The sequence below is a fragment of the Mastigoproctus giganteus genome, chromosome 7, assembly GCF_048544385.1.
Source record: "Mastigoproctus giganteus isolate SK-2022 chromosome 7, ASM4854438v1, whole genome shotgun sequence".
Classification (NCBI taxonomy): Eukaryota; Metazoa; Arthropoda; class Arachnida; order Uropygi; family Thelyphonidae; genus Mastigoproctus; species Mastigoproctus giganteus.
Genome location: NC_143581.1, coordinates 22,672,971 through 22,685,355, shown reverse-complemented (window position 1 = coordinate 22,685,355; position 12,385 = coordinate 22,672,971). Strand labels below are relative to the sequence as shown.

Below are 12,385 nucleotides of genomic sequence, written 5' to 3'. Positions count from 1 at the left end.
AACTGTCTTTGCTTTTATTCAAATTTCATCTTCTTCCCTGTAGCTTTTCCTTTTTTTAAAATTAACTTCTTTTTATTAGCTTTAAAGAGAACTGTAGCTGCAAGGAAAACGTTTTGTCCATACTGTGGTACATTATGGAGATTTGATAACTGTAAAGTACGTATTCATCAAAGACCAGTATTGAACAAACGTATTAAAAAATTGCTTAAAAAACAACGTGACCAGCCATGGAATTTGACTAAAAAGCACCTGAAGTCTTTGACCAAGTTTAGGACTGCAACAAATAAAACAGTAAGTAAAGAAATAAATAAAAACAGTATTATCTACATATCTTGAGAAAGTCTGCTTTACTAGTAATTTGGTTTAAAGCAATAGTAGTTTCAAAATCAAATTAGGTGGTAACTTTATTCTCATTACCTGGTATAGTACCATGTCCTGCTTACTCTATCCCCTGAATTGATCATAACCATGCTTGAAATCCATAGCAATTTCCTCCCCCCACCACCATCTCTTCTACCATGTATAAGAGTTTTTCCAAATGAAACAATTTTGAAATAGCATGAAATGAATAAATGCCTGCTCTTGAAGAACAGCTAATGATACTCCATACTTCCTTAGTGGATACTCAATAGGATGAGAGAAGGGTGGTTATAGTTTGTATTCAAACCAGTTTATCAGTAGTGACCTATGTTGATCAGAGGAGAAATGTCACATCACCTTCCTTGCACTTAGTATGGGGCAAATACATACATATTTGGCCCATACTGAGTGCAGGGAAGGCGATGTAACATTTCTCTTTTGATCAACATGGGTCACTCTTGATAAACAGGGTTGAATCATGTTCTGTTAGGCAATGACTACTGTTCACCTAAACAGTGACAAAGCAGCTGAATGTGTTTGTTCTGAACTCTTTGTTCCCAATTTATTTTCATTTATTTGAATGACCTTTATAGTATGAATAATTTCATTAAGCTTCAAACAGATTTATAGAATGACTGTTAGATACAAGATGTGATCAGATGTAACGATAAGGGTTTAGGAAGCTTCTTGGCTAATAGCAATTGATTTCACTATGACCCCTTTTACTAGTAATTAGAAGGGGTATGTAGTAGTGATATGTGGAAGAACACTGCCAAGAACACTTAAGAGTTAGTTTTACTAGTGCCATATGTATGGCAGATCTAAAATTTATCCATATTATACCATTTTTCCTCCTCCTTTCCATACTTTATTATGATGAACAAAGTAATACTATATAGTACTGATTTTCTTCTCTTCTTAGTGTAAAGTTGGGTGATTTTAGCATATTTTATTTTTTTTAATCAAAAAATTAAAAATATGCTAAAATTTGGTCCTTGAGGTTGTCACAGACATTCTCTCAGATATGCCAGACAAGCTGTACTTGCTACCTGGGAGTCTAAAATGCTGATGGAACTGATATTCGGGTGACATTCAAATCAAGTGGACCCAAAAAGTCTGGATGGTCTGTGACAGCCAAATCCTCTGCTAGCACCTTCACGATGGTGGGACTGTTAGTAATCCTGGGTATAACCTCCATGCACAAGCACTGTGGGTGACCACCCAGGTGTGAACCAACGTAAGCACGGGTCGAGGTGTGGTATCCACACCACATGGAGGAATGCGGCCCCTCTGTGTTACCAGGCAATACTAGGTGGTAGATGACCCTCATCAACTGTTGCAATACCACCACTGCTTATTGGAGGCTTGAAATGGTGGAACCCATGTTTAGTCTCCAGAGCTAAGTTCCGGTCACCCTTCCCCATCTCTTCTATCAGGCAGTATGACTGATGACTTTTGAGATTATGATGAACATCCTGGCAAGATCTGATCTTCCTTACATTTCGAGGGTACAGCTCTAAAACGGTGTTCGCAGGCCAGCTGCTAGTTAGTACACCGTCTGAACCTATTGGTAACTCTTTAGGAGGCTTCCGGATCAGCTAGTGTTTAATCTTGCTACCTCTACTCTGCCAGATAGTGACTGGAGAGAGTCAGAGTAGTGTGTATGCGAGGGGCATTGTTGAGGCCACATTATGTCAAGGATCTGGGTATATTCTTACCATGTGTACGCCATATCCAAAAATTTAATTACTTCATACAGCATGTCCCCACCCACTTTTTCTTACTATTGAATGCACCATGAATTGTCAAACTAATAGTGTAAGCTTATCTGTGAAAAGATCTAAACCTCCCAAACACTCCCTAGTTCATTTCACAAATATACATGGTCTAAATTCTAATCTCAACGATATTCATTTCCACTTGCAGTCTGCCAAACCCCATGTACTTTTTCTGATAGAATCTCAGTTATCGGAATCTGTTGCCCAAATTATTTGCTGTACGGCAAGTTATTTGTTGAGATGTTGAGGCTTTTGCAATTACTAATGACCTTGCACAGATTGTTCATTTACCTAGAAGAATACTGGACAATCCTTACCATACAGCTAACACACTTGATCTTTTTCTCACAAACAACCCTTTTAAGTACATGGTCGAAGTGAGTAGTCCTTTAGGCATCTCAGATCACAACTCTGTGATTGTCTCTTCTCCAATGGAGCCTTATCTTGTGGCTATTCCCAGCCTCGTATTGTTTGTTGATACAAGAATGCAAAATGGGATGACCTGCGAGATTTTTTTTTTTTTTTTCATTGGTTGGATTACTGTTTCAAAACTTCTGTCAACGTAGGAATGGAAACCTTTATTCCACACTCCACTTTAAAATCTCGTCCTATATCTAAACCTTGGTTTTCCAATAAATGTGCTAAGGCTGTTCAAGAGAAGAACGTTGCATATCGTAATTGGCTTGTTTCCAATTCTTCGGTTTAATTTTCTGCCTACACCAAAGCTCGCAACGATTGTAAAGCAGTTATTAATCAGTCCAAACTAGATTTTGAACAGGTTAAGCGTAGAAAACTTGCTTCTTGCCCTGATGGTAGCCAAGCATTCTGGTCTCTGCCATAGCTGTTGGCCGCAACTTTTGCCCATCTCTGTTCCCACCTCTGTCAAAACCAGATGGTTCTGTTGTCACTTCAGCCAAGGATAAAGCTGACCTGCTAGCATCCCATTTTTCTTCCAACTCGTGTATTAATGATCTTGGTAAAACACCTCCCACCATTCCCAACAGGCTCCATTCAATGCTTCCTGTGGTCTTCCGTAAAAAGGTGCCCTCAAAACCTCTGTCGGGCTTCTAGATTCCATTCAGAAGAAGGCAGTTAGGTTAATTAATGACTCCTCTCTAACAGAATCTCTGCACTTGCTGTCTCATAGACATACTGTTTCTGCTGCATGCCTTTTCTACTTCCATGGGCACTGTTCTTCTGAATTGGCTTCTATATTATTCCCACTCTCTCTTTCAAAACAATCCGAACACGTGCCGCCACCAGCCAACGTCCATTTACTGTCCAACTTCAAACTCTCGGAACCAACTTTTCATCTTCCTCGTTTATTTATTTAACTGCTGTTTTCTGGAACAACCTTCCTTCCTATGTATTTCCTGAAAATTACAGTCTACAGAAGTTCAAGTCTAATGTCAACAAATATCTTCTTTAGTCTTCTCAACCTCCAACCCAAGCAGGGTACTAAGTACTATAGGTTCTAATACCTCGTTTTTGGGGTTTTCATAAAAAAAAAATTACTGAAACTGTTCCATTGCCTATCATTTTTATTTATTTGTGAAAAGTACAAGTTGTATTTCTTTGAAAAAAAAAAAAAAAAAAATACAGAATGTTACTCAACTCTTGGCCATAGAGATTACCACATCACATATTGGCTGGTTTAAAAATTGCCGCATAATAACTACACATAATGTGTTGAAAATGTGTTAATAATCCTAATTCGTTTTGTTATATGCAGAGAATTAACTTAAATCTTCAAAACAAGAATTTACTCCATGTATTAAGTCCTATATGCATTTACTTTGAATGTAGGGTTGGAGATAGGGATAATAGCCGGTTTTCTCATATGTGCTGCAGTTGCAATTTACGGGCTAAATTGTTGAGAGGATGGTTATAGACAGGCCTCTGCAAATGTGATCAACATTTAGTTGCAACCTGCTAAAAGTTAGTTGCCAAGTGTGGAGAATGCAATATGGGGGGGGGGTCTTGTCGTACAGCCATTACACAGTAAATTTTCTTCAAATCATGTGATGAGGTGAAAATAACTTCCCAAAACAGTTGATATCAAATTCACACTATGGTATTGATAATTACAAACTTAATTGATAAGTCCGTTGATAATTAAAAGCTTTTAAATTTCTTTATATCTTGCTTCCGTAACTTAATTAAGTAGTGTATCAAAGTAGCACAAATTGATAAACAACACGAGATGACAAATTACCTGGTCACTCTCACAGTTACGCACATCCAAACAGCATGCATACATGCAAAAAAAAGCTCCTAAATATAAACAGTACGTTTTAACCGATGAACAATCTTTGCATATTCATTTATTTTGTCCTGACCAAATAAAAAAGGATAAAGTTTGTTGTATTAATGGCAAATGAGAAACTAATTACAAAATGTTCTTGGGCAACTTCATTTTTTGTATTATTGAAACAGAAGCCAGATATTATGGTTGGACTGTTATTCTTCATCACTTCTGTCAAACAGTAAGATTCATTTTGTAAGAGAATACCCTTAATAGGTTAGTATATGTACTAAGAATTCAGTGTACTGTACCTATTTTGAAAGTTGTGCCAATCCATGTCATGTTCATCTAAGTAGCCTGTTGATTTGAAAAATATTAGTTGCCCTTACAATCAGGTTTGTTAATCCTTAGTTATAGAGTTCATTGGTGCTATTTGCTATTCTAATGGTGAAGACAGATTCAAAGGACTAAATAAGTGACTGCTATTTCTCTTTGACTTGTATATCTGGATTTCCTTAAAGTCAAGTATTCCATATGATACTTTAGCCACTGAGGGATGAACTTGGAGAGAAGAGGATTTAAGTCATAACACAGTCGTTGAACCAACTTCAGCATCTTGCTTCATGGATCTGAAATTTCAGCTGTCTACATGTCACTTGATTTCATAATCAGGTGATAGATTTTTTTTTTTTTTTTATATTTAAATAATAAATTTCAAGAAACAAATTATTATGCAGGATAGCTCATTTGAAGCTATATTTACTTTTTTAAAATAGTTGTTACCAATTTTAGGCAATGTTAGAGTAGAAAATTAGCTATATTTATAGAACTGCTTTATGCCATTTAAAAAAAAAAAAAGGCTGCAAAATGTCAGAGGTTCTGTTTCTTTACCCCACTCTTTTCCTTCTATATATTGATGACCTCCTATTGATTGAAGTTCTGTTCATAGTGTTGCTGATAATAATACTGTACACTAATTTCCAGTTTAATAAAAAAAAAAAAAAAAAAAAAAAAAACATTTAGCAGCAACAGCTTCTCGGATACCTACTACCATTTAAGTGTTGATATTCAGGAAATTCTCTAGTGTACAGAACAAAACTTATTTAACTTCAGTTCTTCTAAATTAGTCCTGTCTTAATTCTTCCAAAAAAGAAACTGCTGCTATCTTTCCGATTGAAAACGCTCAGATTTCTATACCAGAACTTTAATGTTAATTTTAACTTTTAACCTTTCTTGTCGTATGTATATATGCCTACTATGGGCAAAAGTAGATGACTCTGTAGAGCAGATATAACCTTTCAAGAGTACAAAAGGTGATATTGTTGTACACGTTGACATTAATGATATTAAGATTAGGAGATCAGTGGGCTTACTTAACAAGTACAGGGCAACGTTAGAAAAGGATTTCGAGTTAGGATACAATTTGAAAGTGTCTGCAATTCTGCCCAGATGTGATAGGAGGGATTACATGTTGAGAACCTTGTCAATCAATTTGTCCTGGAGAGAATGTGCTCATGGGGTAGAATTTTTCTCAGCATAAGCTGTGCTTGTTAACAGGAGAGATGGTTTTTACAGGGATGGGATACACTTAAGTGGAAAAGTTGAGAATAATATTTCTGCTATCGAGACAGTGATAGGTGGGTCGGAAAACAGGTAGTTTGGGGGATACACAAACTAGTAGATTAACCAGAGCTGTAGGCAGAGGTGAAGGTGATTCTTGCACTGCTTCTATTGGAAAATGCAAGAAAGCAAAATTAGCCTGGAAAGCAAAGTGTCGGGGACTTCAGGCCCTACTGTGGGCCATCTTGAAACAAGTGAATACAAGGGCTGTGTAAGGATAACAAAGAGTAAGAACATGTGCATGTACACTAATGGCAGGAGCATTGCAAATAAACTTGATTAATTTTAAGTGCTGTTTAAGTCATCAAATGCAGATATTGTAGGGATAGCACAGAGACATGGTGTCACTCAGACATGCGATGATGAATTTGAATATGGGGAGTACAATGTAGTAGAGGCATGTGATACAAGAAAGCAAGCTTATGAGCTTATGTAGCATCAGCCAAAAAAAAAAACAATTTCACATATCCATTCCCTGTAAAAGTTTGTCCAGTTCCTCCTTGAATTTATTTAAGCTATCAACTTCCACAATGACATATGGAAGTTTTGTTCCAGCAATCAACTACCTGCCGGCTAAAGGCAAATTTCCGAACATCCATTCGACAACTGTCTTTCCTCAATTTGAATTTATGCCCCCTCAGGTTCGTTATCTGAACAAGCAGAAAAATTCCATCAGAGTTGAGCCTGCTAACCCATTCAAGGCTTATACACCTTAATCAGATCACCTCAACACTTTAATCAGATCACCTCACAGGTGCCTCTTCTCCAAATTCTGCAATTTAAAGAATTTAAGCCTTTCTTGGTAAGAGGACCCCTTCATTCCCCTCACCAGTCTTGTTGCCCTTCTCTGTACTTGCTCATGCAACTCTACATCCTTCCTAAAATGAGGCATCCAGACCTGTATGCAGTACTCAAGGCATGGTCTGACCATTCCATTATACAAAGGGATAATCACTTCCTTTTCCTTACTAGCAAAATACCTGTATATCATTGACAATATCCTATAGCCTGCTTTGGCAGCCTGTATGCACTGCTCAGAAAACTTCATATCTGAATGCACAATTGCACCCAAGTCTCTTTCATTTTCTACCACCCTAAGTGTAGCACCACACAGTTGGTACGTTTCTCTGGAGTTACTTCTACCCATATGCAGTACTTTTGTCAATGTTAAACTTCAGTTGTACAATACGCAGTACATTTGTCAATGTTAAACTTCAGTTGCCACTTCTCAGCCCATCTACCCAACTTTTCCAGATCCTGTTGCAGCAGCATACTGTCATTACTGTTATTAACAACCCTGCAAACTTTGACATTAAGCTTGATATAGGTCATCAATACCATTGATAAATATACAAAACAGTGGAACCAACACCAAACCCTGGTGATCCCACTAATAACATTGGTCCATGAAAAGCAGCTTCCATTGATTACCACCCGCTGTCTTTTCCCACTCAACCACCCTTTTATCGATTGTAGCAACTTGCACTTAATACCATAGTGCTCCAATTTGTGCAGTAATATTCCATGTGCAACAATATTAAAAGCTTTTCTGAAATCAAAGGATACGATATCAAAATTATTTTTGGCATTCAGTTCCTTTGTAATGACACCATATTATCCAATCAAATTTGTCAGACAAGATTTAATAAGTTAAAATTCCCCATTACAAGATATTCTGATTTACTGGCCCACTCTATTTCTCTGTACAATTGTTCGTTATACTCATTAGACCTAAGGCGCATTTAGGGCTAGAGCCTCAAGCTGCGAACAAATTTAGACTATGTATATAAAGTGCTTAGCATCATAATACACAGCCATTTCTGAATAAACAGAAAATTTTTTAAGGTGGCATCGTTTTAGGTTATATCTCATATTGTGAATGCCTTCACAACGAGTTGCCATGATATTGCACTACTTCGAATAAGTAACGCTTCACCTAAGGAGAAGACTAGTGTTACTTATTCTCAGATAGGTACCACCACCCAGACAGCACTGTTTCAGGGCTATTTGGCCCTTCGTCAGTGAGTGGGTAGGTACCCAAGTGATGCAATGATGGCAAAAACAGTTATGAAGTATAACTCCACAATATGAGAGATGCCTGATGGTGTATGATGTATTTAGACTAAGGCGCATTTAGGGCTAGAGCCTCAAGCTGCGAACAAATTTAGACTATGTATATAAAGTGCTTAGCATCATAATACACAGCCATTTCTGAATAAACAGAAAATTTTTTTTTAAGGTGGCATCGTTTTAGGTTATATCTCATATTGTGAATGCCTTCACAACGAGTTGCCATGATATTGCACTACTTCGAATAAGGAACGCTTCACCTAAGGAGAAGACTAGTGTTACTTATTCTCAGATAGGTACCACCACCCAGACAGCACTGTTTCAGGGCTATTTGGCCCTTCGTCAGTGAGTGGGTAGGTACCCAAGTGATGCAATGATGGCAAAAACAGTTATGAAGTATAACTCCACAATATGAGAGATGCCTGATGGTGTATGATGTATTTAGACTAAGGCGCATTTAGGGCTAGAGCCTCAAGCTGCGAACAAATTTAGACTATGTATATAAAGTGCTTAGCATCATAATACACAGCCATTTCTGAATAAACAGAAAATTTTTTAAGGTGGCATCGTTTTAGGTTATATCTCATATTGTGAATGCCTTCACAATATGAGATATAACCTATCTTGGTACCTATCTGAGAATAAGTAACACTAGTCTTCTCCTTAGGTGAAGCGTTACTTATTCGAAGTAGTGCAATATCATGGCAACTCGTTGTGAAGGCATTCACAATATGAGATATAACCTAAAACGATGCCACCTTAAAAAATTTTCTGTTTATTCAGAAATGGCTGTGTATTATGATGCTAAGCACTTTATATACATAGTCTAAATTTGTTCGCAGCTTGAGGCTCTAGCCTTAAATGCGCCTTAGTCTAAATACATCATACACCATCAGGCATCTCTCATATTGTGGAGTTATACTTCATAACTGTTTTTGCCATCATTGCATCACTTGGGTACCTACCCACTCACTGACGAAGGGCCAAATAGCCCTGAAACAGTGCTGTCTGGGTGGTGGTACCTATCTGAGAATAAGTAACACTAGTCTTCTCCTTAGGTGAAGCGTTACTTATTCGAAGTAGTGCAATATCATGGCAACTCGTTGTGAAGGCATTCACAATATGAGATATAACCTAAAACGATGCCACCTTAAAAAAAAATGTTCTGTTTATTCAGAAATGGCTGTGTATTATGATGCTAAGCACTTTATATACATACTCATTAGACCTATAACACACTCCTACTCTCATTTTTGCTTTCCCAGTGCTTATGTCACACCAAACTGACTCAACATTGCACTGTCCATCTATGTGAACTGGATGCACTTCCTTAGATTTTGTTTCTTAATTAACAGCATAACCTCTCCTCCCTTTCTGTACACATTGTATTCCACAAATTCCAATTCAGCACTGCTTATATCTGTGTGACACCATGTCTGTTATCCCAAAAATATCCACCTTTGATGTCTTGACCAGCACTTCAGATTCATCAAATTTATTTACTATTCTCCTAGCATTGGTGTACATGCAAGTATGCATGCACCTATTCTTATTCTTAGTTACCCTAACACAGCCCATGTATTTATTTGTTTCGTGATGACTCCCACCAGTCCTTGAAACCCCCAGTACCCCACTGCTCATTTTAATAGAAGCAATTCAAGAATCACTTAAACTTCTGCCTACGGCTACTGTTAACATTGTAGTCTGCGAATCCCCTCTAAGCTAGCAGTTTACCGACCCACCTAACACTGCCTCGATAGCATCACCAAACACTCTTGCATCCCTTATATTTAAGTGTATCCCATTCCTGTAGAAGCAGTCTCTCTTGTTAACAAGCACGGGCCTCTCTGAAAAAAATTCTATCCCATAAGCCTTGCACAATCTCTCCAAGCTGAATTGATTGACAAGACTCTTATTATGTACTCTCTCCTATCATGTATACAAGGAAGGACAGACAGGTCAGGAGAGGTGGAACCGCTATGCTCTTAGTTCAGAAGTATATTAAATCTGAGCAAGTGCAACCAGTGGACATAGATGACCAGTACAATGTTGAGTCAGTTTGGTGTGATGTAAGCACTGGGAAAACAAAATTGAGAGTAGTAATGTGTTTTAGGACTAATGGCTGTGATGAGTATACCAAACAGCTATACAGAAAAATAGAATGGGCCAGTAAATAAAAATGTCTCATAACAGGGAATTTAACTTTCCAGATATTGACTGGAATTTTTTGGTTGGTCACTCTCACACTAACAAGACTTTTGTAGATTTCTTGGATGACTTTTTTTACAGCAGTATGTTAGAGAGGCAACAAGAAGAGCAGTACTCTTGATCTGGTTATCAGCAGTGATTCTGCAGGTAAAAGACCGACTGGGTGGCCATGATCGCAACGTACTAATGTGGAATTTAATTTAAGACATAACTATTGTCAAGGATAAAGGGAAATGCTGCTCCTTTTCTAAGGGTGACTATAGTGGTATCAGATGGTTTTTAAATTCTGGCAGTGGGACAAACTGATGATGTTACCAACAGCAAATTCTAAATGGGAAGCATTCATGGAAATAATCATAGAAGCTGCTAGGCTTTTCATACCAACAAAGAAATACTGTTCAAGGCTTATACCTAAATGGATGTCAGATGAACTATTGAGACAAGTGGCAGAGAAAAGTGCATGGGATGCATATAAATTATCAGGTGATTCAGAAGCCTATGGTAGATATAGATTAGTCTGTAATCAAGTCACAAAGGAGGTTAGGCATGCTAAGGCAGATTATGAGAAATCTCTGGCAAAGAATGCAAAGAAAAGGAGCAAAAACTTCTATGCTTATATTAGTAGTAGAAGGAATCACATTCAGTCATTTGAGCCGACCGGGCTAGCCGAGTGGGTAAAGTACCTGCCCGGCAACCCAAAGGTCGCGGGTTCGATTCCCGCCTCGGGCTTGGATCAAAGTACTGCAAAAACCTTGGGAGGTGCAATATGGCCACAGAAGCCGATGCGCCAACAACTATCAAATCAAAAAAAAAAAAAAAAAAAAAAATCAGTCATTTGATGTCAATGGGTTAACTATTGATGACCTGACTCTGCTGTTCAGGTTGATGACAAATTGAATAGGTATTTTGCATCTGCATTCACACATGAGGAATTCTCTATGGGAAGGGGATACCAGAAGTTTATCAAACTCCAATGAGGAGATAAATTACTTTCGTGATAACTGAAAGGAAAGTGGAAGAGAAATTGTTGAAGCCGAACGTAAAAAAGGTAAAAAAGGCACCTGTGGTGGATGAGATCTATCCAAGAAGCAGGTAAGCAAGCCTTTAGCCATAATTATGAGATCATTCTTTGACTCAGGGGAGGGACTCTATGAACCGTAGATGTGTAAATGTATCCCCAATTCATAAGGGGGGGAGAAGCAAAAAGTGACACGAGTAATTAGACCTGTTGACGTAACTCTTTTCGGAGAAAATAATGGATTCGCTGGTTAAAGTAGTGCAGGACCATCTGGACAGGAATGCAGTCATACATGCAGTAACATCATGGATTTGTAAAGGGGCAGTCTTGTCTACCAATCTGATATGCTACTATGATGTAGTGGTCAAGGAATTTGATGCAAAAAAGCATGGTGCCTTCGTAGCCAGGTGGGCAGGAGCAGCAATGCGTAGCACATGCTTCTTGATCAGACCTGGGTTAGAGCCCATGACCACCAAATCCGGAGTATGCGGTAAGGTCAGGAAATGACCACCGCATATCCCCGGAGCAATATGGCCTTAGTTGATAATGCTCCTAAAAACCAAATAACAACAACAGCAAAAAAGCATGTTGGGCTGTCTTTCACCATAATTGCTTGCAACCAGTGTGGCATCGACTCCACGAGACTGGTAGGTGTCCTCAGATATCCTGGACCAGCTGAACAGGATGTCCTAGAGTTTGGTAACACGGCAAAGGGATGGTGTGAACTGATGAATACTATGTTCCATCATGTCCTACAAATGGGATTGATATCAGAAGAATTTACCAGGGGAGCAGATGAAATACTTGAGCATGATCCTTGAACCTTTCCTGCACAATGTCGGCTGTGTGTAATGAGGTATAGTCTTGTTGAAAGAGTCCAGTGCCATCTGGATACGTGCTAAAGTAGGATCTGGCAGTGAGGGTGTGTTCAGTGGAGATGAGGGGGACCTGGTGATGTCTGTTAAAACATCTCCCCAAACAATGATGCCACTGGCTTGTTTTCATGCAGTCTGATTGCTGCTGTTCACCTACTTGCTGTCAAATACACACCTGTCCTTTGGCATGATGGAGCTGGAACCTTGTGTT

General features: G+C 38.4%; 1 protein-coding gene across 1 annotated transcript in view; it reads left to right on the top strand.

Annotated features, from left to right (window-relative positions):
- Positions 1 to 12,385, top strand: part of LOC150082638 (uncharacterized) — a 36,539-nt gene that overhangs the window by 18,737 nt on the left and 5,417 nt on the right. The window contains exon 3 of the mRNA XM_090378720.1: positions 80 to 291. Coding sequence (XP_090234846.1) covers positions 80 to 291 — 212 coding nt within the window. The remainder of the gene's footprint in view (positions 1 to 79; positions 292 to 12,385) is intronic.